This window comes from Urocitellus parryii, chromosome 4, assembly GCF_045843805.1.
Source record: "Urocitellus parryii isolate mUroPar1 chromosome 4, mUroPar1.hap1, whole genome shotgun sequence".
NCBI lineage: Eukaryota > Metazoa > Chordata > Mammalia > Rodentia > Sciuridae > Urocitellus > Urocitellus parryii.
The window spans coordinates 174,192,850-174,217,750 of record NC_135534.1 but is presented as its reverse complement, the minus strand read 5'-3'; the positions used below and the strand labels follow the sequence as shown (position 1 = coordinate 174,217,750).

Here is a 24,901-nt window from a genome sequence, read left to right as displayed (position 1 = left end):
CACGATGATTCTGGAGGGAGGACCCCAGAGTTGGCCCCGGGTTTGTCAAGGTGTCAGTTCGAGACACTCAGGGCCTGAACACAGGAGAGTGTGCGCAGAAGAGACCTGGCCAAGACTGAGTGAGAGAGTGAGTGTGAATGAGCTATCCCTGGGGGTGGGTGCGCGCCCAGTCGCCCTGGGGGAGCGGGCGGAGTGGGTGTGCGTGTATGTGTGCGCGCGCGTTTGTGAGACCCGCGGCCCGGGCTGCGCGTGAAGCACAGGGGCCACAGCTGTCTGGAGGGCGCGCCCGAGAAAGGGCGAGAGTGAGGGTGCCACGCGTGCCAGGGCGGGCGAGCGTGCCAGCGGGGGAGAAGGCGCGTGCCTGCACGGGGCTAATGGGAGTGGGGGCTCACAGGCCTGAGCAGAGTAAGCGTGCCCCGCGAACGGGCCGCGCGTGCCAAGCACGGGAGCGTGCTAAAGCGGGGACGCGCGGGGGCCGTGGCGGGGAGGGGGTCGTGGCGCGCGGCCGCGGAGGCGCGGGGAGACAAGGCGAGAGGGGGAGGGGAGCGAGGGCGCGCGCGGCCGAGCGGGCGCCCGCGGTCACATGGGCGAAGGAAGGAGGGAGGGAGCGCGCGAGGGAGGGAGGAGGATGGGGGGGTTAAAGCCGCGGAGCGCCGAGGAGCCGGTGCAGAGCGGGCGGCGGCGGCGGCAGCGGAGGCGGCGGCTCCAGCCGGCGCGGCGCGGGGTTCGGCGGTGGGATCCGGCAGCGGTGCTAGCTTCGCGCTCCTTGCCTTGCTCCCTGCCGGGGGCGGTCGAAGGGCGCGGCGCGGAGCCCCGGTGGCCCCAGGGCGCGGTGAGTACCCCGCGGCGGTCAGCGCGAAGCTGAACCCTCGAACCCTCAGGCGGGAAGACCAGCGGACCAGTGGCCCGGGTGCGCGCGGGAAGAGTGAGGGGACACGCGTGGGCCCGCTGCAGGGGGAGGCAGGAAAGTTCACGAGAAACTTTGCCCGCAAACTCGAGGGCGGGGGCGCAGGAGAAGCGGCCCCCAAGTCCCGGCGCGCCAGGGGTTGGGCGTGGTGGTCTTGAGGCTGGACAATCGACTGGAGCGAGATGGTCAGGGCGGTTTTTCCTAGTGTCCCTGTTCTTCCTACCCCTCAGTCTCACGCTCTGGGTCTGGGAAAATTCCAGGGTTTGGGGGTGGGGGCAGCAGTGGCCCCCGCACACCCAAAGGCGGCTACTTTCTCGGGCAAAACCCTGGACTTCAAAGCGCCTGAGTGTGTGAACGGACGGCTGCGCGTCTGCCCGTGCTTGTGTGTCCCTGTGAATACGCGTGTGCGTGTGTGTATGTGTGTGAAAGAGAGGGGGGCATAGAGAGAGGGACTGCCTGTGGTTTTCTCCTGAGTCCGCCTGGATGTATCTACATGCTGTGAGACTACCCCAGTGTGTCTCTTTGTAAGTCCTCTGGTTTGTGTGAGTCCGCCAGTGATGTGTCCCCAAGTGCCTCTTTGTGAGTCTGCCCGTGTGCCTCCTCCTGTGCGGCTCTATGTGAGCCTACCCGGGTGTCCCTATGTTGCTCAGAGTAGCATATCTCCCCGTGCGTGGGGGGCTGGGCCGCGGGGAGGTCACCAGACGGACAGCTCTCCTTCTCAGCTCCTCTCCTCTGCTCTCCTCTCGGCTTCGCTCCTCTCCCGAGCCTCTGCTCCAGCGTCTAGCTCCTTCAGCTTGTTCGCTCGCTCTCTGGACCCCTCCCCCCTCCAGTAGCTTCAGGCGGGCAGGACTATTTCACGCCTTGTTGAAAATTCAGGATTTTCTTTCTCTTTCCGTCTAGTCTCTCTCTTTGAGAATTGTCTGTATGGCTGGCAGCTTGTCTGCAACACTGGGTGTGTGTCTGCATGCGGCTGTAGGAGTGTGTCTGTAACACTAGTTGTTTTGCCTTTGATACAGGATATATTTGTATCTGTGTTACTGGGGGTGTTTATGTGGCTAATAGCTAAGGTGGTGGGAGTCTGAAATGCTGGGTATGTTTGTGCATCCGTAATTACTGTACATTCAGGGGTTCCGAAACACTGGGTGTGATGGCATGCTGTTGCATGCGTCGGGATGGGGCTTGAACAATTAAATATTCATAGGGATGTAGGGCTGGCCAGGACTTAGGTGGAGGGCACTGTCTCAAACTATGCCTCTGCCTCCAGTCTCACGACCCTTCACAAATCCTGTCTGTTCCTGGGGCTCCGGGCAGGATTGGTGAGATGGAGCTAAAGGTTCATTCTCTGATACTGATACTCCAAGTGGGACCCTGAGCCTACACAAACACTAGAAGTTTCAAGTTCACACTTGAAACCCTTTGGCTCTGGAACTCACACTCAGATTCACACTGGAAAATAAACTCATTCTGGGTCTTGGGTTTTACGTTCACACCATGTGGCCTTACATTCAGAATTACACCAGGACATTGAGACTCACACTCAGATTCACACTTATATTCTGGGGCTCATATCCAAATACATACTTTAGTCCTGGGGTTTACACTCCTTGGTCCTCTGTTCTCATACTTGGACTCACAGTGGGACTGTATGCTCACACTTACCCAGACATTTCTATTCTTTAGCTCATAGATTTACATTGAAACCTAGAGCTAATGCTTAGAAGCTTACTGGGGTTCTAGGACTCACACTCAGACTCACACTAAAACTTGGAAGCTTCTTTAAATCCACACTTAAATGCTGTAACTCAGAGTCACACTGAGACTAGAGCTCACACTCAGACTCACATAGGGAACCTAGGGCTCACATTTGAATTCAAGGACTAATATAGGACACTGCATTTCCTAGTCAGAGTCACAGTTTCATCTTGGCATTCACCCTCATATCTCCATGCTAGGGTTCAGATTGAGACTTTGTAGGGACCCTATACCTCACTCAGGTTCATATTAGGACCTTTGGGTTCACACTTAGATTCACATGGGAAGGCTGGGGGTCAGACTTACATGGGTAACCTGTAGCTCACACTTAGACTCATACCAGGATCTGGGTGACTCCCTCAGACTCATATGAGATCCTGTGACTCACATTCAAATTCCCATTAGGATCCTGGAGCTCACGCTAGAACTCTTAATGTGTACACTCAAGATTCTCACTTCCATCCTGGAATCACTTAAGCTTATACTGGGCTCCTGATGTTCACAGTCAGTCTCACATTGGCATGGAGGAGCTCAGACTCAGTCTCAAAAAGGAAGTGTAGTACTCATTTGGACTCATATGGGACACTTAGCTCATACTTGAAAGGCTCTTAAGACTAAGGGCTCAGACTTACACTGACTTGTTTGGGAATCCTGGGACTCAAAGTTAGTACATTTCAATCCTGAAATTCACATTCTGACTCACTGGAGCTTATAGTCGGACATACCTAGAACCTGGGTTCACACTCAAACTCATACTTCCATTTGGGAGTTCACATTCAGACTGACATTAAACCCTGGCACTTACACTAAACTCCACTTCTGCCCAGGAGCTCTCACATTCAGACCCACACTAAGATTGTGGTGTTCACAATCCCAGTGGAGCTTAGGACTCAATAAAGCATGCCCATGCTTTCTTTCCGTTTGTGGTGGTATTGGGACAATTGAGGTGAACAAAAGAGTCTGCTCCAAGACCAACCTCCTCCAAAGATGGGGAGGAGATGGGATGTACATTTGATTACCTCCCTCACTTGGGTTGTGGGCCGATGGAGGGGGTAATAATGGGAAACAGATCCAGTTGAACCTCTCTGCTTTGCCTTCTACAAGGAGACTAGGTTCTTGGCAGAAACTCCAAGTGGTTTGGTGGTTCAGAGGTAACATGAACCCTTAGAGCCCTCCACGTGCCATGCACATACCCCTTCTGTGGTAGAAAGAGCTAGGTGTGGGGAAATCAGATTCATATCTTCCCCACCCCATCCCGGTCATCCATGGGATGGGAGGGGTGTGAAGATTGAAGTTTGCCTCTGGCTCCAGGGACTGTTCCAGGGTGCTGAATTTGTGATTCTAAAAGAACTGGTAGTCCCAAAACCTGTGATGAGAAGAAAGCTGGAGGAGGAGACTGGAATGGAATGCACCTTTTCTTCCTTCTCTGCCCAGGCTGGAGAGGAGTAGGGGCCATAGTATGCTATGTCTCAGTGTTTCTTGGAATGTCTGTTGAGTTGTTATGCTGGCTCCAGGACTTGCCCATAGATCCCTACTCTACTCCTCAGAAAAGCAGTAGCCCTGGGGAGTGGGGGCTAGGCTGCAACAAGTCCTGGAACTTCACCTATCTTAGAGACATAACCCTGGACTCCACTTGCCCTCCAGCTATGGAGACCAGTAGGTGGGGCCGACTGAGGCAGACTATCCTCTCATGGGGGCTCACACTAGAGAGTGCTGGCCTGCAGCCCCCACCCCCACCCCAGGCTGAAATGGCTGAGCTTTAACTGCTCCATGTCCCTGAAGGGGACACATGCTCTCCAGTCCCCCTATGGGGGTGGGGGGCTTGGAGGCAAGGCGTCCTGCTCTCTGCCCCCCCATGGCGAGTTGAAGTGTAAATGAATCGGAAACATATGGAGTGGATTTTCTTTGAAATGCAGATGGGTTGGGGGGGACCATGTGTGCCTGGTTGGGGGGGGTCCCAGAGAGTAAGAAGGCTGAGAAGGGAGAGCTGACCCCTCCTCCAAGCCCACCATGGGGGTGGGGAGTGGGGAGAACTCAGCTGTGTAAACTCCTGTGGCCCTGGGTGACCACACCCACAAGGGCTCCAGCTTCCTGTGGGGAGGGGCTGGGGAGGCAAGTGGTCCCTGTGGGTAGAGAGCCTGCGGTCATCATTCCCCTTTACCTCTGCAGAGGGCAAAGGAAGCCCCCAAAGCAGAGCTGTGCTGGATTGGGGGGTCACCAAACCCAGGAGCTCAGGGGCCAAGGGGTGGAAAGAGGAGCTAGAATAGATGTGGGGAAGGACAGACCTTGCTCCCAGAAGCCAGGGCTAGTGCTACAGTAGGACAACCTGAAGGTAGACCATGGTGGTGACTTCTGGTCCGTGTAAGGGCCTGTCTGGAGTTTAGGAATAAATTGAAGAGTCCTCAGTACTGCAAGAGGACAGATTTCTGCAGACCCACAGCAGTCAGTGTGCCCCACCGTACTCTACCTATTCTTTCCCAGCCCAACACTCCACAGTGTAGCATAGTAGTTACCTGTGAGTTTGGTGGGACCCAGGTACTGGGTCTGCGTTGTTCACCACTGTACCCTGCACCTGAAACAGACCTGGTATGCAGTAGCAGGGCAGATTTAAGTGAGCAATGTCCATCTTTTCCTCTTCCATCAGACCCTGTTCTCCTTGTGGCCAGGACTGTCACTGGCTGCCTGCACAGTGCTTGGCAGGGAGTAGGTTCTCCATAAAGGTGGAGAAATGAACACAAATTGAGACCCAGGGGGTCTGGGGTTTGTGACTTGAGACCTAAGACACCCTGTTGTACACCCCTTTGGGGCTCAAAGGAACCCTGACTGGTTTGCAGGCTAGACTGTAGGAAGAACTTCCCTTCACTCAGGGAAGGAATGCAAAGGCTTGGTAAGGGAAAGTGGGCAGGGCAATAACTCTGATTCTGTGGCAGAAGTTGGAGGTCACTCTGCCCTCTCCCCAGCTTCACAGGATGGTGGGAAAATCTTTATTCTCCTGTGGTTGTGAGTGTGACTCTCACTCTCTTTAGGTCTGGGTTTCTTGGAGTGTAGCCGAGGGAATGGATCGTATCTCTGGACCTCCAAGGCCGAGTCCTGAGGCCGTGTAGCTGCAGCGGGCAGCATGGATTTTCCACATTGGTTATTAATGTGGAAGGGTTCATATCCTGAAAATACTTCGTCCTACCCGAGCAGAAGAGTTGCTGGTGTGGGCCAGTGTAGTAGTGGCTGCATCTTGGTGGGACAGAGGCAGAGAGAGGCTCACAGCACTCACTCAGAGCCAGAGGCTGAGAATGTGAGGATGGGGAAGCCGAGACAAGCACAGGTGGGAGATGCACAGGAGACAGAGCCTTTGTTTTATACAGAGCAAAGATTTATAAGATCAGCAGTGCCAGTGAGTGAAATTATGGCAACATTCAGGGTTATCCATTGTTTTATATGGCAGAGAATTTCCTTCTTAGAGAGTCTAGAGATATAGCCAATACCAGACATAAAAATCAAGTAGTCAGTAAGAACCCTTTCAAGTCTAGCCTCAGGATGTTCTAAATAAGTGTGTGGCAAAGAAAACAAACTCTATCCCAAGTACCCTTTCCTAAGCCACTACCCCATGCCTACTTCCTCAGAGCCCTTCCTGCGAGCCTAAGTTCCAATGAAGGTCTTCAGACCCCTTTTGTATATCTCTACCTCACTTTTGACTCCCAGGCCTTTGTATAGTCCATTGTCCCAGGAGAAGGGACTACACAGTGGTCCCTAAAAGGCAAGAGGAGCCCAGAGTCTGGGAGCTGATGCCATGTGACCTTGGCTCATGAGCTGACCTTTCTGGGCCCCTCCGTGAAATCTCAACGTGGGGTGGGGGTTGGGGGCTGGGCCCTGGCCCAGGCCTGGAAAGAGGGTGGTTTTGGAACACATCCAGGCCCCTGACGTCAATGACTCTCCAAATAATGGAATCAATATTGGGGGGGGGGCAAGCGTGAACCAGGCCCCAGCGATTAGAAACAGATCAGCACAAACCCGCAGCTGATTCTGATAGAGCTGCCTTGGAGCTCTAGGGTGGGAGGCCTGGAAGGAGGTGGACCTGGGAGGGGGGCTCAGGAATGGGGAGGCGGAGCCACTGGGTGTCCAGAGCTAGAGGGTACATAAGTGGGTGGAGATAGTAGCTGTCTGGGGTTGGAGGGATGGGGTGAGGGTCCCTTCCTGTGCCCAGCTCAGAGGATTCCAAGGCTAGTTGGTTTGTGGATGGAGACTTCCTTCAGCCAGCAAATGATAAGGAGTTCATCCCTGCATCTCAGACCCGGCCCCCTAGGCCATATTAGAGGTCACAGGTTATGTACAGGTAGTGGGAGAGGGTTCTTAATGAGACCTACGTGAGATAACTTTTTTGCTTGGAGCCAAAGGGCATTAATCTAAGATAGAGAGATGGGTATTCCCCCAGATTGGGAGTCTGGTCTCTTCTGTAGGCTCAGGTTCTCTCAGCCTACTAGAAAGCAGCAGGTGAGGATGGAGTGGGCCATGGGGTCTGCGGGGGGCTGGCCTGGCAGCAGCTGACAAAAAACAGGAAGAAGGGCTAGGGGAGCGGCTGTAATTACGGGGCATTTATTATTAATCAGATGAAATTGCTGGAAGCAGCTGGTGTAATGTGGGTAGTGATAAGACTCTGCATGCTTCTCCCAACATGCACACACATACCTGCCACACACAGCTGGAGCTTTGCTTGCTTTTACAGTTTTTTTCTCGTGAAGGTCAGATGGGTCTATAGGTGTTTCTCTGCGGATCAGTGGACTGTGTTCTCATTGCAGCCTGTACCTTCTTCTATTCTGTTGTTTCCAACTATCTGTCGTTGTTTGGCTTTGTCTCTGTCTTCCTTTCTGCATCCCTCACGTTAAGCCTGTGTCTTGTGTGTTTTGTGTCCATCATCAGCCAGCCTGTCTCTAACACCTTGTTTGAGTTTCTGGTTCTCTCTCCCTGGTCAGTGGAGTCTGCATCTGTGTGCTGGATTAGATGACATGGAGTCCCTTTCTCGTGGTTATGTGTTTAGGCACCTAATCATACCTTTGACAGATTCATCTGGGACCTTTTGGACTCTGAGGATTGTCTGGAATCTTGTAGAAGGTAAGGGGTCTGTTGAGTGGCTGGAATCCATAGAAAAACATCAGTGACTTTCAAGGTACCCGAGTTCATCATCAGCTCCCTTACAAGCTACCGTAGTGTGACTTCAGGCTAGCTGCTTTTGTTCTCTGAACCTGTTTCCTCATCTGAAAAACGGAAACGGGCTTACCTCCAAAGTTTGTTTTAATGATTCAGTACAAAACTGTAAGTTAGGGCTTATCATAATGCCTGGCTAATCAAGGACCTGCTCAGTTGGATGTAGCTCAGTTGGTAGAGCACTTGCCCAAATGTGAGGCCCTGGGTTCAGTCCCTAGTACTGCCAAAAATAAATAACAAAATTTCTACCCCTTTTTGTTGTTATTGTGTGTGGGGTATGAGGGACTGAACCCAGGGGCGTTCTAACAATGAGCTGTATCCCCATCCCTTTTTATTGTGAGACAGAGTCTTACTGAGTGGTCCAGGCTGACCTGGAACTTGTGATCCTCCTGCCTCAGCCACCTGAGTAACTGGCATTACAAGTGTGTGCCACCATGCCTAGCTTTTACCTGTTGTTATTATTATTGGGGAAGGCACTGTGCAAGTGGGTGAGAGAGCTCCAGAGGCAAATTGGTATAACAGAAAGGCTTTGGAGTTAGATCTGGACTCAAATCTAGGCTATAGAACTGATCAACTCTGTGGTCTTGGGCAATTACTTAACCTCTCTGTTTTCTTAGCCGTCAAATGGGAAGAATAATAGAACTTACCTTGTGGAGAAGTCATGAGGACTTAAATGAGATGATGTATATAAAGTGCCTAATATAGTTCCTGGCACATAACAGATGTTCAATAAACGAGTGGTGATAAAGAAGAGGTTGTTATGACAGTGGGTGTTGATGCTATACCGGTGACCTTTGTCTGTGTGAGTGTGCATGTGAGAATGTGTGTGATGTGGAGACTGTGTCTGCAAACTGTGTGGGGATTCTGGATTTTCTGGGGGTGTGTATCTGCGAGTAGCGTCAGGCCACTGTCTTCTGACCTCCCTTGGTTCCTGTGGTTCAGAACTGAATTCAGCAAGTGGTGCTGATGTGAGTCCATACTACCCTAACTTTTCCTCTTTCAGACATTTGTCTGCTGCTCGCCTTGGTCTCCCCTTCTCACAGTGTGGTTGTGAGTATGGAATGAGCTCTTGAGTTGAACTAAGACCTGTGACTCCTCTGTGACCTCTGATTTGTGCCCTTTGCCCTTCTAGAATCCAGACTTGTCACATCATCCCACCCCCTTGGTTTTGGAAGTCCTGGGAAGAGTGGTCTGGAGGAAGAAAAGGACATTGATGTGCTTGGAGTGTGGCTGGTGGTGAAGAGGTAGGTGCCGCGGGCCCAGGCAGGGCAGATCCATCTCAGGGCATCACCAGGTGCATTGAGGGTGTAGGTCTAGAGGACAGGGGTGAAGGACCTGAAGAACAGAAGGACCCTTTCCTTCTGTTCCCCTATCCTTCTGCCTCCTGAAGTTTGGGGATCATCCTGTCTTGGGGCTTTTCTTGCCCCCATGATAGGCCCAGAGAAGGGAAGAGATTTATCCATGGTCACACAGGCAAGAGCAAAACCAGGTCAGGAAATTGAGTTGTACTCTGAGAGGGGTTGAATCCCAGATGTGGGAATATGTTTCTGTTTCAGTGTCTTCAGTTTCCCTCTCTGCCCCAAAACATCTCTCTGGCTTGATTAGGGAGCAGCTGGGCTTGGAGGAGATAGAATGGCAGGTCGGAAGGTCCAGAATCTTTTGGGGCCAGCTGTGGGGCTGAGTCTGACTCTCCCTGCCTCTCATTCAGTTTAGGCAAGGCCCCTGGATTGGCAGCCCGGGGGTGGGGGCATCCAAGGAATTGAGGCAGTGGAGCGGAACGGAAGGGCCTATTGTCCAAAACCCGCCAGAGGCCCACAAAGGCCGGCTGGGCTTTTCATCTCAGCTCCCAAACAGACTGGCCATTTTCCCGGCCTGGGGGTGGGGGGCTGTAACCCTTCAGAACTAAGAGTGGGGTGTTATGGAGAGTGGAGTGGGGTACCCCAGGCTGACACATGGCCTTAAAAGGAACTTAGATGGAACCAGGGCCCATGAGAAGAGGGAAGAGGAGATTCCTCTACAGGGGCATAGAGTTAATCTTTCCACCTAGTGACTCAAGGACATGGGGTGAATTATGGACTAGGAAATGGATTTACAGAATGATAGGTAATATTTTCGGGGAGCACACCTGGTAGGAGTTTGATGGCTTGTTAGGAAAGTGGGCTACTGAGCCTCGAGTGCATGTGATCCTCCCCTAAATTGGGACTACCTTAAGGAGACAGGAAAAGGGGTTCGAGAAGAGAGGGCTAATGCTCAGGGGAGAGAATATGCTCTCTGCAGCAAGAGGGACTGAGGCCAGACAGCAGGAAGGACTTCCTGCCAGTGAACAGTAGCTCAGATGCCCTGACCCTGTCCCTGGGGATCTTACAGGATTGTGGAGAGCAGGGGAGCTGGAGACACCCCAGGGGCTCAGGCTGAGGCAGCTTCTGTGGGGGCCGAGGAAGAGGCCCGGGAGGGAGGACTTGGCAGTTCTAGCCACCCTCCTCCAGCAGCACCTCCAGCATCACTTTAAAAACAGCTTTTTAATTTAACAAAGTGGATGAAAAACTGTTTTTGGAAATAAAAGATATCTGCTGTCTCCCAGGCTAGCACTTAGCCCTTGCAGAGAGAGCTTCTCTCTGGATTTCTTCCTGCTGCTGGTGCCTCCTCTCTCCTTCTCTCTTTCTGTGTTTGTTTCTGCTGTACAGCCCTCCACCTTCCCTTTGGCCTCCCATCATCTCTTTCTCCATCTCAGCCTCCATAAGAATCTCACCCTTAGTCTCTCTTCTCAGTTCTGTGCATCTCCTCTGTCTCTCCTCTCCCAGTCTCTCTCTTGTACGGCATCTCTCTCCCCTGGTCGTCTCTGTCTCCCAGCCTGTCTCAATCTCTGTCTCTCTCCACCCCCTCCTTCTCCCCCCCAACCCCAGCTCTAAATGGGTCTATTTAAAACGCCCGATGCTGCCAAGTCAGAAAAGCGTCTCCTGATAAAGCGCATTAGGCGGAGGGAGGGAGGAGGGAGGAGGGAGTGGCGGGCGGATGGATTGATCCAAGCCCGTAACCCCATTAATCAGGCAGTGTGGATCCCCCTCCCTCCCCCAGCTTCAGCCCCTTCTGAGCTAAAAGCCCCTTAAATATTTATCACCCCTCCCCCATGGGGACAAGGGGAGGGGTATGCGGCCCATAGTGTGAGCATCCCCAGCTGCCTGTGACCCCCACCCTTTATATGTGCACGTGTGTGTGCATGCACATGTGTGAGTGTATGTATAAATGTACGGGTGTGTATGCTGACAGGCCCAGGGCCCAGCTGCTGACTGGCCCCCCACCATTCCTTGGGCAGCTCCTGCAGACCTTAGGAATCTGGCCCTGCTCCTCTCTCTCCTGAATGGGGGCTTGAGCTTAAGCAAGCAAGAATAGGGAGATCCTGGGTTAATTGGGGGGGGGGGCGGTGGTCTTCATCTCTTCCCAGGTACAGAAAATAACTGGAGGACTTGGTGGAATGTGCACTATCATTCTCAGAGGGCAAGAGGGTGAGCTGGGGTTCCATATCCAGATTCCACTAAACTCCCAGTGCAGGAAGTAACTTGTATGGGGCCCCATCTTCTTAAAGTGCACAAAGGTATCTTGAAAGGCTGACTGAAGTTCCCCCTTTCTCCTCAGAGGGCAGAAATATGACCTGCGGGTGCGTTGGGAGCTTTCCATACCCTAAAAAAAATGTGGGAAGGTGACCTGGGCCCAGGGCAGGGTGTCTCCATCACTCCCAAGAAGATAGGAAGGAGGCCGAGGGCCAGGACTGGCTTCTGCATCTCGCTGCTTGCTGATACCCCAGGCAGCAGAGGTCAGCCCTGAGACGGGCAGGCTGGGTTGGCCGGAGACACATCGTCCTGGGCGGGGGCAAGGAAGGCCCGGCCAAACCTGGGTGTGAGGAGGAGCCCGGGCGGGAGCCGAGGGTCCCTTCCCCTCCCCTCCCCCAGCATCAAGTGCCACATCTCCTCCTGACTCAGACAATTAGATTCAAAGGATGACCTCACTGCATGCCGTCCCTCACTCGCTCCCTCCGCTAGCTCGCTCGCTCGCTCGCTTGCTCGCGGCGCGCTCCTTCTTCCCCTCCTCCCGGCCCGCTCGCTCGCGGCTCGCCCGCGTAGCTCCCGGCCTGGCCGGTCGGCCCCTCGCCTGCCTGCCGGCCCGCCGGGGCGCTCCCGGGGCGGGGAGCCTGCTGTTGCCTCCCGGGCTGGCCCGGGCTGCCGGGGCCCCAGCCCTGAGCCCCGGGGACCCGATGCCCGCGGGCGGCCGAGCGGACCCACGGAGCGCCGGAGGCATCGACGGGCGCCTGCGCGGGGACCCAGGTCAGTGGCCGCACGGCCGCGGGGCCGGAGGACTTGTCACCCCCGCCGCCGCTGCCGAGACGCCCCCGCCCGCGCCAGCCCGCCAGCCCGCCTCGGCGCTTCCCGCTCCTTTCTCGGCCCCCGCCCCCCGCGGCTGCTCGGCGCGCTCCCCCTGCCAAGCTGTCTCTCTTCTCTTCTCTTTCTCTCCCCCCAGCCCCCCTGCCTCTGCAGCCGGTGGGAGGGACTGGGACTTCCTGAGGTCCCAGGGATGGGGCCGGGGCCCATTGGCTGCAGTTGGACCAGGCCTCTGAGAGGGGAGGGGGCTCTGGCTGTGTCCAGCAGCCTGGGGGAGGGGACCATTGCCTGGGTGGGAGGGGGGCTACTGAGAGAGAGGCCCAGGGTGTGGGGGTGACATCTAGACAAGGGATGAGCTCCTGATATCTTTCTTTTCTTACATCCTGTGGGCCTCTTGCCTAGTTTCATTTGATCCCCAAAGCCTGGCTTCATTTGTCTACACCTCCTAGCTAACTTTAGTCCCTACTGCCTGGTTTCATTTGGACCCCACAGCCTGTCTTCTTTTGGGCCGTTACCTGGTTTCCTTACCCCCTGCTGCCTGGTTTCTTTTGTCCCTGCTGCTTGCTTTCCACAAATCCCTATCACCTGGCTTTATGGGATTTCCCCTGCCTGATTTCCTTAGGTCCTGTTGCTGTGCCTGGCTTCCATGGAGCCCTATCAGGCTCCTTTTAGGATGGGGGCGTCAGGGCCCCAGCTACACCTGGAGTGGTAAGTGGTAAGGATGTCAACAACACTGCCAATTGTTCCAGAGTTGGGGACTGGCCAACCAAGCCTGGATTCCATTCTGCCTGGACAGCGACTCAGCATCGGCTCCTGTGGTGGGGGTTTGGGCTACAGGATCCAAGGAGGCTTTGGGACTCATGTCCTCAGTGATTAGTTAGGAAAGAGCCCATTCTGCCTACTTCTGGGCACCTCTCCCCATCTCTCTTTGGGCCTAAGAGTGATGACAGGGTTTTGGTGGAGCCAGGAGTCGTTGAGTTCAGGACCTCATCTCCTACTCCTTCTCTGCCCCTTCTGCAATGAGGGGTGACATCTGGGTACCCTAGAGACAGTACAGGCACAGAGAGGTAACAGAGAAGTCTGGGATCACACAGCAGATAAGAGAGACTGAGAGCTGCTGCTGTTCTCATCTTGAAGAGGGGAAAGGTGGAGGAGGCAGCAAGGGCCTGGGGAGTGGGCTGATTCTGGGGTTTTCTGGCTCCTGCCTCTACCAGTGCTTCCATCTCTCTCAAACAGGGGTTTCCTTACCCCTCCAGTCTGGCCTGGATCTCCCTTCTTTCCCTAATGCTGTTGAAAGCAGGGTTAGGGGTGGAAGGAGCTGCCAGGGGAATAATTATCTATTTCTTTGCCTTTTAAGGACCAACAAAGTTTTCCCTTTCTTTTCCATTCCTGCCTTAGACTACCCTGGACTTTATTTCTCTCCGTAAGCACAGCTAAGCAACCTGAGGTCCCAGTATGGTGTGACTGTTGAGTGTGTATCTGTGTTATTTACCGTTGTGGGTGTGGGCTGCGAGGCTGAGGGTGACTGGGGGACTCTGAGTTTCTGGAGGTGCACAGTGGAGACTATGTGGAAGGTCGACTATTCTGAGTGTGTGATGGTATCCATATGTGAGACCATGACTGTTTTGTGTGAGGGAGTCTGTGCGTGTATGTGTGACTGACTGTATGTGCGTGTGTATGCACACCAGCGTGCATGAGGCTATGGCAGTGGGTGTCCGTGTGGGAGGCCATGATGTGTGGCCATTATGGTAGACTCTGAATGCCAGTGTCTGTGAGAGACTTCCTGGGTGTGTCTGTAAAGCTCTGGCTGTGTGTTTGTGGAAGTGTGTGAGTGTGTGTGTGTGGGGGGGAGGCTCTGGGGCACTCTGCCCCAGAGTGGCAGTAAGAGCCCAAATGTGTGCTCTTGGGGTAAAGTAAGCACTGGGTTCTGTGTGACCCTGAATTGCTGGTGTGTGTGTGTGTGTGTGTGTGTGTGTGTGTGAGCATGTGTGTGCGCATACTCATGCCTGTGTTTACCCATCAGGAACAGATTGCTCTGGCTTCCCCACTGTGAAGGAGGGGAGAAAGGGGGAGGAAGGATGGCTTGCTCTTGCCCAGCAGACCAGAAGGTTTCTCAGAAGGAGCATGCACAGTACACATGCATGTTAGGGGGGCAGAAAGAACAGATCACTGTTCCATAAAAAGACAGTCCAATCTTCTGTCTCCCCCAACCCCCACTCAACTCCTGCTCTGTCAGAAAGACCATCTTCAGTTCTTAGTGTTACAAACCCATGCTTCGCTTGCATTACTGCCCCATCCCTTGGTGGGGTGTGTGTGTGAGTGTGTGTGTACAGGCTTGCATGCATGGGCTTCTGTGTATATTTTCAAGGGTATATTGGTACCACAGCAGTGATGGAGCCAGGGTGTGGTATGGTAGGAGATGCTGAGACAAATTGAATCTTTGAACCACACTCCAAATCTGGAAAGCCATGTTGTCCATTTTTCTGTCTCCATGAAGGACCATGTCTTCATGGAGCCCACCTCTTGACCACCCCCTACCTGCTGTGGACCCTTTCTTGTGCCCCTACCAGCTAAGGGAAGTCTCACTCAATACTGTTTCCCTGTCCATCCCCACCCTTCATGGAGTCCTTCCAGCTAATTTCCTGATGTAGCATTCTGTCCCTACAAGAGGATCACTTAACCTGACTGGTGTGAGGTCCTTCCTGGGTGGAAGGATCCTCCTGATTATTCTGGAAGCCAGAAGAGACTCTGAACTAGTGTTGGACGATAGAGGATTTGACATTTAGGCCTCGAGTTCTATGAAGCTGCTCAGAGCCCATGTGCCCAAAGGGAGGATATGAATGTGCCCCTTCCAACGTCCCTATTCAAGAGGTCGGGGTCTGGACCAGATGACTTCTGAGGGAGGTAATCTGGGTCTTCTGCATCTAGAGTGGTGCTTAAGCACATTATGTGTATGGATTACCACAGCTTGCAGGGCCCCAACTGGGCCTTTTCATGTGGACACAGGCTGGTGGGACAGATTCCCATCTTCCCAGGACACCTCCCGAGCTGCCCAGCCAAGCCCATCATGAGAAGGCCCTGCCCACCCCCCCACCACAAAAAAAAAAAAAAAAACCCGCCCGCACACACGTGCAGCAGGGCACGCACATGTTGATCTCAGGGTCCCCACGGTGCAAGAGGCTGGGGGTGGGGGGTTTGAGCACTCAGAGTCCAGGCTGCTGCCAAAATCCATCCGGAATCTTGTCCCCCCCCCCAAGGCCCCCATCTCCGGCTGTGGAGGTCACAACAGCAGGTGCGGATACCCCCCCCAACTCACTCACATTGGGCCGCCTCCTTTTCCACAACCTCGGCCAGCGCTGGAGCTGGGGGACTGCTCCCCCTGCCTCCCTCCTGGCCCCCCTCCCACTGGTGCGCAGTTTGTCCTACCCTCTTCTGAGTAGTAGGAGGGGGCCTGTGCTTCCATGGGGTCCTTTCCCCTGAGCATTAGGACTTGCCTCTGGAGTAGGTGGGGAGGTGGTAGTCCCAGAGGAGTAAAGGAGAAGCCAAACCCAGCCATAGCTTCTGGGTCCTATACCACTTGGGGCACCAAGAGCTGAGAGGAGGAGCAGGTCTGGATTTAGAGAGGAAGGAAAAGGGATAGAGCCAGAGACAAGAGACTCCGAGAAACAGAAGGAAGAGACACCACAGGGAGTGGGAGCCAGCCCATGGCCAGCCAGCTCCAGCCCAGGAGCTGGCCCCTGACCTGGGCCCACCCGCTCCCTGGTGGGGGGCCTACTGGGCCAGCTGCCAGGGGCCAGGCCTCCCTCCTTGGCCTGGTCTACCCATTGGCCCCCCCAGCTTCTGGACAGTGCAGGCCTCTGCCCCCGCCCCCACCGCCCACGCTGTCCAGGCTGCCTAGGCCTGGTGGGATCTGGGGGCCTCCCGGCCTCGGCCCCTCCTCCCCTTCTCTGAGCTTCCTGCCCACTCTGACTGTCTCTCCAGACTCCCCCTCAGCCAGGCCAGTGCTATTTCTCCCTACCCATCCTGTTCTTGTCCCCATCTCCACCCCTACCCTGCTTCTCATTTTATTTCTCTAAGTGTATGTGTCTCTCTTTCTTGCTCGAACCTAATTCCTCTGAAGAGCTAAAACCTTCAGAGTTCCTACAGTGTTTGGATCAGTTGGTCTCCAATGTGTCCTATGTTCTTACCTCATTCCCAGAGGTAGGCTCCCTAGAGCTACTCTGTGGAGAGGGGAAGATGAGGCCCCAGGTCCAAGGGTGCCCTTTCTGCACTCACACCGTGAGATCTTGAGTCTGGGGCTGCCAAGTGGGGACTAGAAGCTGTTAAGAATCACCTTGGTCCTGTACTGGGCCTGATACCCTCCATCAGATGAATGTGCCTGACTCACCCCATCCTCAGCCATAGTGGGGAGTCTGAGTTGGTGGTTTTCAGATCTGGTAACCTTGCTTTGAGGACACTGCTTGAGGCCTCTGCTCATTCCAGGCCAGGTGGAGTCTATTTGACTCTCATACCAGCCTCCCCACACACCCTGCTCCAGCTCAGAACACACCACTGTGGATCGATACTCACACGCAGTTAAAGCCGAGACCCAGTCAATGGTGCTCATAACCCCTCAGCCCTGACCTGATTGTGGCAGGAATTCCTCAGGGTTGACTGGTCTTCAGTAACCCAAACTGCTGGCTGTAATTCTGCACAAATAAATAGAGACTTTCCAAAACTCACTGTTCCCTCCCTCAGGTTCTGTCTTCAGTTGGGCAAGAGGAAGCAGGGCACAGGGCAACTGGGACATTACTGGATAAGAGGGGTCTCGGGTCCTGGATCCTAAGCCAGACTTGAAAACTAGGTAGAAGTCCCCGATCTCCAGCCTGTTGCTATGTCTGTCAATGTTACTTATGGTGACTCAACCTCCACGGGTGTCAGGATTACTGTGGACTGGTATCATCCCTGTGTCACTATGTTGATGACATCATGAGTGTTACTGTATGTGTTTGTAAGTCTCATTGCATCTTTGATTCTGAGGTTACTGCCCTGGGGCTGGCTATCAGTCTCAACAGGTGTCATTCCCCTGTTGGTGTTATTGTGTGTGACTGTATTCACTGCTTCATTATCATCAAGATGACTGTCAACATCCCTATGTGTTACTGTCAATAGTGCTGTTGTATCATTTTCACTGGGTGTTATCACTGTGTGATGGTGTTTTTGTGTCACAGTAGGATAGTGGCAGAAGTTAGAGCCTTGGGATTTGTCTTATGAATCACCTCTGTGTGTAACAGTGACACTGGGGTTTCAGTTCCGCGTCAGGAGAGGTGCTAGAACCCTTGTGCTGCTAGGCACTGGTCTCCTTCCTTCCTTCCTTCCTTCCTTCCTTCCTTCCTTCCTTCCTTCCTTTCTTTTTTTTTTTTTCACTCTACCAACTGAGCCAGACACAAGCAGACATACTGCCCCTGGTTTCCTTTCTTGCTAGTGCCCTCTGTTCCTTCCTCATTCTTGGGATGTCCTCTTCAGGGGGCCTACTGGGAGCCCTTGTCTAGGGCTCTTTGGCATTTATCATCCAGACTATCCAGAGTCATAGGGTGTGGACTTGGAAAATTCCTGGGGAAAATGCTCTTTGCCCTGGGATGAGAGCCTGAGGTGAGCCAGAGCAGAGTGGTGGTGAGTTCTGGATGCTTCTAGCCTCAGCCTTCCCACCTGGAGAGTGGGTTCAGTTGGGACTCTGAGGAAAGAGGAAGGGAAACTGATTTGGGGCTTTCTGGGTCAGCAGGGGCAGGGACAGGAATAGAGTTTCAGTCCACCTTTGTCCCCTGGGGCCTGGGCTTCTGGATCCGCAGTGGGAATCTCTCCATCCTCTGGAGAGCCTTGCTCTTACTTCACACCAGTTCTTACTACTACGGATACCTCTTCTTTCTCACTAGAAGAGCTGGGTGAGCTTCCTCAGATGCTCTAGGGTGGGCTCCCAGGCCCTCTGGATCTCTCTCTCCCTCACCCTAAAATCTGCTGTGTCCCCTGCATCCCTTCTATTTCTATCCCTGTCTCCTTGCCCCGCTGAGTCTCCAGTCAGTGCTCTGCATTTCTCCCTGCTTCTCCATTTCCCCTCCCCAGTCTCTCCTTTTTCTGGGTGCCCAGACCCTGCAGTGTCTGTCTGTACCCCACCCCCACTCTCTGCAGTGCTAGCGCTCTCTCAGCAGCGCCCGTCTCCCGTGGCTGCAGCCCCGTTGGCCCAGGGCCCGGCCCTTACAGTAACTCATTGGGCTGATGGAGGCGACTTTGATGAAGAAGCCACCCCTCCCCCTGCGGGGGCCTGAGCATTTGTGTGTGTGCACACGCTCATGGGGTATGTGCTTGTGTGCTTGCCTGGCCATCTCCCCCCTCCAACCTGACTGGGACCCGGAAGGAACTGGGAGCAGAGGCCATCCCTCCCTCTTCTCTCTCTGGCACTCTCATCCTATGATCCAACCTTGCTCCTCTCTGCCTTCTTGTCTTCCTGCCCTGGCTCCTCTCTCGTGGGTGGGCAGTGGACCTGGCAGTGAGGTGGAGGATCTTCCTGGCTGTGAGGGGAGAGGCACGGACAGATGGTGGAAGTGGAGGGGGAGGGTCTGAGAGCTCCTGGCAAGGGCTGAAGTGGGGAGCCAGGTAGACCTTCAGTGTGTCTGTTTCTCCAGAACCAGCTCTGGATTCAGTCCTGGGTTGTTTGCTAGTTTGTCGGCCGCGTAACTTTGCCTTAACCTCCTAGACCTGGGGAACAGTTGAAGATGGGGAGGGGCTGAGGGTCTAGAGAAGACAGGGCAAGTGGTAGCTAAGGCTCCAGGAGTCTCTGATGTGGGAAGGGTGGCTGAGGCCACATGGGGCAGAGAAAGGAGCTCTACCAGGGCGGGGCAGTCGGAGCACCTGTAGGGTATGGCCAGTAGGATAAGCGTGTTCAGAGGAGAGGACTTTCCTGGGCAGGGAGGAGCCATTTCCCATAAAGGGGCCCTAGGAGTCAGATTCAACTCCATCTGCTACAGGCTGAGACCTACCTTTGGCTTCTACTATAGCCATGTCTGCATTGTCTCTAGCTTTGTCTCTGGCACTTTCTCTGGGTGTATTTGGCAGTATGTCTGTCTGTTTCTCTGGCTGTGTGTCTGACTGTTTCTCTGGCAATATCTCTAATGGTGTCTCTGGCTGTGTCCCTGGGAGGGTGTCTGTGTGTCTGATGGTGTCTTTGGCAGTGTTTTTAGTGGTGTAGATACTTCCTGACTGAGCATCTGGCTGTGGCTCTGGTTTTTCCTCTAGCTGTTTGTCTGGGTGTACGCCTGTTTGTGTCTATCAGTTTCTCTGGTGTTTCTCTGCTTGTGTGTCAGACAGTTTCCCTGGCACTGTTTCTGACAGTGTCTCTAGTTCTCTGGCTGATGAGTTCTCTGCCTGTGCTCCTTGCTCTTCCTCTGGCAGTATGTCTGCTTGTGTCTGGCTAAATCTTTCACAGCGTTTGTGGCAGTTCCTTTGGTCATGTTGGCTATTCTTTAGCCATTTCTTTGGTCCTGTTGGCTATTCTTAGACCATTCATCAGCTGTTACCTGATTTTATTTGCCTTTGTCTGATGGTCCCCCTTAATAGTTTCTAACTCCCACTGTGTGTATAACTATTTCTTTGGGGCTCTCTCTGGTTGTTTGGGCTGTCTCTAGCCAGTGACTTTGTTGTGAGGTTGACTTTATTTCTGACAGTGGCCTAATTGGGTGTTGGTAGTGTCCCTCAGTATCTTTCTCTGGCTTCTCAATGGTTGACAAACTGAAGGAGAGATTGTCACAGTTGGGTTCTGTTCTGCAGGAAATAGTCATTTCCCTGCCCTCTTGTGTGAGTGTGTGTGCAGGGGAGGTGGGAGCAGTTGTACTCAACCTAAGAAGCAGGATACTGGGTAGAGGCTACTGGATCCTCCCTGGCTTCTGGGGACATGTCCTGAGTGTACTTTTTATATCCACATGGATGTATATAGACACTGATGCTCATCCACTGGGCTAGGATTCTCAGGCTCATGAGGGTACATGACTGGAGTAAAGGATGACCTGGGTCCCTGACAAGGACTTATATATGAAAATTCCCCATTCATATTCTCATATTTCTTTCCCTCTCTCTTTCCCTCCCTCTTTCCCCTCCTCCCTCTCTTCTCTTTCCTTCCCTCCCTCCCTGTGGTCCTGGATAACCCAGGGCCTCCTTCATGGTAGGCAAACCTTCTACCACTGAGCTGTGTCCCCAGTCCCCCTGATTTTCTTGTGGTCATTGGTATATAATAAAGCACAAGCCACATCTGAGCTGACTCATGTACCGTTGCCCTTTCTGGTACCCCAGAGCCTAGTGGCCAGGCTTATGGCAGAATGGACAGGGACCAATGACAGATCCAAGAGTCTCCAGAACATACAGTTTCAGGCTTTTCCCTGCCCCACTCCAGATGCACAGCCAGGGCCTTCCATTCAAATCAATTTGAAGAAGTATAGCCTTCGAATTAAGTTAAAACATTATCCCTTCAGTTTGTGATGTTTATAGCTAATTAGCCAACCTCACCAGTAAAGTTATATATTTTTTTAGAAAAATGGTCCTGGAACTACCAATGTTCTATAACTCATTTGAAGTCAACTACAGTCTGCAGCCAGCATTCTTATTGAACAGCAAACCACTGTAGATTGCCACCTACCATCTTAGCAAACCTTTGCCTGCAGATGCCAGTAATGTTGCTTTCCATTGTTTGAAAGAAGATCCTGAACCCCATTAAGAAGGCATATGGGGTCACGGTACTCTGGCCCTAGGGCTGGGGTTTCCCAGTCCTGCCTGAGAACAGGGGAGCTCCTCAGGAGATTCCTGCCTGGGCTGATGCTGCCCCCTGTGTGTCCCCCCCTGCCCCCCCCCGTTTCTCCCAACAGATGGCTGCTCCTGTCCCATGGGCCTGCTGTGCTGTGCTTGCTGCCGCTGCTGCCGTTGTCTACACCCAAAGACACAGTCCACAGGGTGAGTGCTCAGGGGAGCTGCCTATTGACCTTCTCCCAGAGCTGCATATGAGTCCTTGTTGGCACAGTTACCTACTGACACCACCCAGGAGTCTCTTTCTCTCTCTCTCTCTCTCTCTCTCTCTCTCTCTCTCTCTCTCTCTCTCATATGCGCGCACGCGCACACACACACACACACACACACACACACACACACAGGCATTGTCATGCATGAGCACCCAGAAGTACATGTAATTGTGTGACATTGAAACACAGTGGGACCCACTGATGTCTCAGACATAACTCTTCTCATTCACATACATGTTGATTGTGTCTCTGGCTCGAAATGATCTATGTCTCTCCCACTAGGGAGGGCATAGGATACGTGCATGTGAAATAGGAGTTGGGAGTGGGGCTAGGAGCTGGGTCCTTGTATGTTGTTGGGTAAAATGGGATCTCCTTCAGGAGATTTGTGGAGGTACAATTGAGAGCACCAATAGGAAACAGTGGGTAAGACTGCTGGTCACTTTCTTCCCTCAACTTTATCCTAGAAGGAAGATGGGGACCAAGGTGGTGGGACAGGCAGGGGAATAGATGGGAGAGGGCTGGTGCACTAAGGAAGACCAGTCAGTCAGCTGGAATGATTGGAGGAGGGAGGGACTGCTCAGTGGCTGCTTCCCATTTTTCAAGTAAGAGAGCCCAGTCCTGCCCCCAGTCCACAGGACAGAGAGCTGTACCCTGCTAGGGAAACAAAATGCTCACTTGACCATCGGCCCTTGTATTGCATTTGAGGCAGCACCTCAAGCGGCCAATCATTATAAAGCCTGAACTTGAAACTTTCCTTGAATGAGGCTCCCTAATCTCCCCAGTAGGTTTGGTCCTGTCTCCTCTACCTTGGCTGGGTTGGGTGGAGGCATGGAGGATGGGTATATCTCTAGAGCCCAGGCTTGAGCAGACCCTGATGACTGAGCTCTGCTACCCTCAAGGCTATGTGTTCAGGAGGAGGGTTGTGGGTCAAGACTTCTGTGGCCTCTTATAATATCAACACAGAGACCCAGAGAGAGCCTGGCTGGCCCCAGGGCTGCTACCTGGCCCTACACAGGGCCTGCGGTGGTCTCTTCCTGAGTGTAAAGACAGGTCCCCACATAACCAAGGCCCTGGCACAAGGCCACATTTCTGAGAGTGTGTGAGACCATTTTCTTGCGTGAATGAGAGCATATCCCTGTTTGGCTGTTTTTTTCTCTCTACCCTTGTGGGCTATGTCCTATGTGTGACATTGTCTATGTGTCTGTACCCTTTAGGGGCTGTATCCTTATGTTTGGAGACTATACTCCATGTGTGACAGATAGTATCTGTTTCTCTTTGTGTGTTTGTGTCCCTGTTATATGTCTCCCTGTGTGGGGGACCCTGTCCCCATGTAACTGTGCCTCTGGGTGATGATGCCCTTCATGTGCATGCCTGTGATCTTATACCATGTATTACTGTCACTGAAATGGGACACTGTCCCTGTATGACTGAACCCATGTGTGACTGTAACCATGTGGATGATTGTCCTGTGTGAGCTGCTTCTCTGTGGGTGACCATCCTCATCCTGTGTGTGTGGCAGTGTGAAGTTGCTTAGGATGCCCAGGGGGACTGTTTCCGGCATGTGTTCCCCATGTGAGCCTGTGTGCACAGGTGTGAGGGAGCCGTCAGTTCTGTCCTCTGTGTTCTCCATGTCCATGACCTCATCCTGTCTCTGTCTCTCATCCTGGCTTCTAACAACCTTTTCACAGCTGATTCCTTTGGAGCATTTGTCACTGCGTCAGGGCCAAGAACCTCATCCTCCCCCTGCTGCTTGATTTAATTTCTGAAATGGACAACACATCAGTAGGGGCGGGAGGAGAGCTGTCCAGAGACAAAGGGTTAACTCCTTGCCATCTCTGGAGCTGATGCATGGCTGTTTGTGTTGCCGTTGTGTTATTGTAGCAGTCGTGACACTGTGATTGTCATGTCATGTTGCTTCCTCCACCTCTGCACTGTGGCCTGTGGTCGTCTTCTGTCATTGAGTTGTGTTTTCAGTCCCGTCCTGCCCTTCCATCCTTGGTTTGTCATTGTTGTCAAGTTGTGTCTCCATTTCTTTTATCAGGCAGATAAGGTGCCGTCTCATGAACATTGTGACTGTTGTGTTGTTGAGTCACTGTTTCCCTATCTTGTGGTTATACCTGCATCCCTCCCGTCACACTAAAGCTCCATACTGGGTCCTCGTTAGTTCTGAGCTGCTGTTGATCGGTGTTAATGTGTTGCCGCTGGGACCATGATGGCCACACGCCCTCCCCAACGGTCAGTTTTCAACCTCCTCCTCAGGCAGCTGGATGCAAAGTCTCTGCTTGGGGGGGTGGGGGCGTACAGAGAGAGGGGCTTGGCGTGTTTCCTGGAAGCTCCAGGTTTTTGGAAGGGAGGCTGGAAGGGGGCTCAGTGGCCGAAGCTGGTGGATTGGGGGGGGGGTACTTGATGGCCTGAGTCTTGGACACTGGGCCTCTGGTCAGGGGGGAGGACCCCATTCAGTCTCTGGTCCAGCCTCACAGCTGTGGCCTCCAAGGCCCCCAGCCACCGCCCTTCCGCCCCTTCATCCTCTGTTCGACTGGTCCCAGGCCCCACAGACTAGTGGTCAGGGCTGGCTGGGTTTCCTGCTTCCTTCTCCTCTGACAGGGACAGAGAGGCTCAGAGAGGGGCAAGACAGAGACAAGTAGTGAGGGAAAGAGACCGAGTCACAGAGAGACAGGGAACAGGGACAGATGTTCCACCACAGAGAAACTGTCCTGGGGAGGGGGCTATAATTAGTGGGTGGGGCTGCTGGCAGGCCCAGGGGGATCCCTGTAGCCCCCCTCTCCTGCAGTCCTGGTGGTGTTAACAAGTCTAATTAAGAGGCCACTGGCCCAACTTAATTGGCTCGTTAACAGGAATTGCCTCTGAAAATCCCCAAACTCAGCAGGGTGGCTCTCTGGAGGGAGATGTGAACTAGTGTTAACGAGGGATCCTGCAGCCCCCTGCTGCCCGCTTTCCTCCTCCCACCCTCATTCAACAGATCAGGCTGGGGAGAGGGAAGCATCTGCCCTTCCAGACTTGGGGGGGGGGAGCGTATGAAGAATGTGGGGTGGGGGTGTCCTAATATTCCCATACGATCTCACTGGCTCTGCATGCCTGCCTCTGCTGCTGCCTGTGGATCTGCTTCTCTGACTTTCTGTCCCACTTGCTGCCTCCCCCACCTGGCGCTGCCTCTCGACAGGTGCTCCCTTCTACCCTTCCATCTCCAGTCTCCTGGGCTCAGTCCATCACGCCTGGGTTGCCGAGGCTGGGGCTGGGGTTTGCTTTTGGTTCTGACAGGCCCCTCTGGGGGCAGGAGAGGAATGGTCAGAGGACTCACTCTGTCCCAGCCCTACTTAACAGTTCCTGCTTCGCAAAGCTGACAGCTGCCAGGAGTTCCCCAGGGTTCACTTCATGGCCTGCCCATTCCCCCTTTTGCTGCCCAAACCCCCTGTGGCTGAGGGGGCAGAGCTGGAGGCGGGGCAGGCAGAGGCAGGAAGAGAGAGGGGAAGAGAAGAGACTGGACTGAAAGACAATAAGGGGGGTGGTGGAGGAAATAGAGACAGAGAAAGGAGTTTGGGAGCTAAGCCTCTGGGGCTGGGCCTATTGGTGGCAAGAAGTTAGGGTCATGGGGGTCAGAAAAACTTTGTAAAGGA

The 24,901-nt window shown here is 53.7% G+C and overlaps 1 protein-coding gene across 2 annotated transcripts in view; it reads left to right on the top strand.

Moving 5' to 3' along the window:
* Nucleotides 1-660: 660 nt before the first annotated feature.
* Nucleotides 661-24,901, top strand: part of Cntfr (ciliary neurotrophic factor receptor) — a 38,146-nt gene continuing 13,905 nt past the window's right edge. The window contains exons 1-3 of one of the 2 annotated variants that reach the window (XM_026387942.2): nt 661-832; nt 8,988-9,099; nt 21,117-21,201. In XM_026387942.2, coding sequence (XP_026243727.2) covers nt 21,117-21,201 — 85 coding nt within the window. In that variant the 5' untranslated portion in view covers nt 661-832; nt 8,988-9,099. Of the gene's footprint in view, nt 833-8,987; nt 9,100-12,794; nt 12,937-21,116; nt 21,202-24,901 lie in introns of those variants that run through there. The other variant, XM_026387943.2, reaches the window with a different exon arrangement.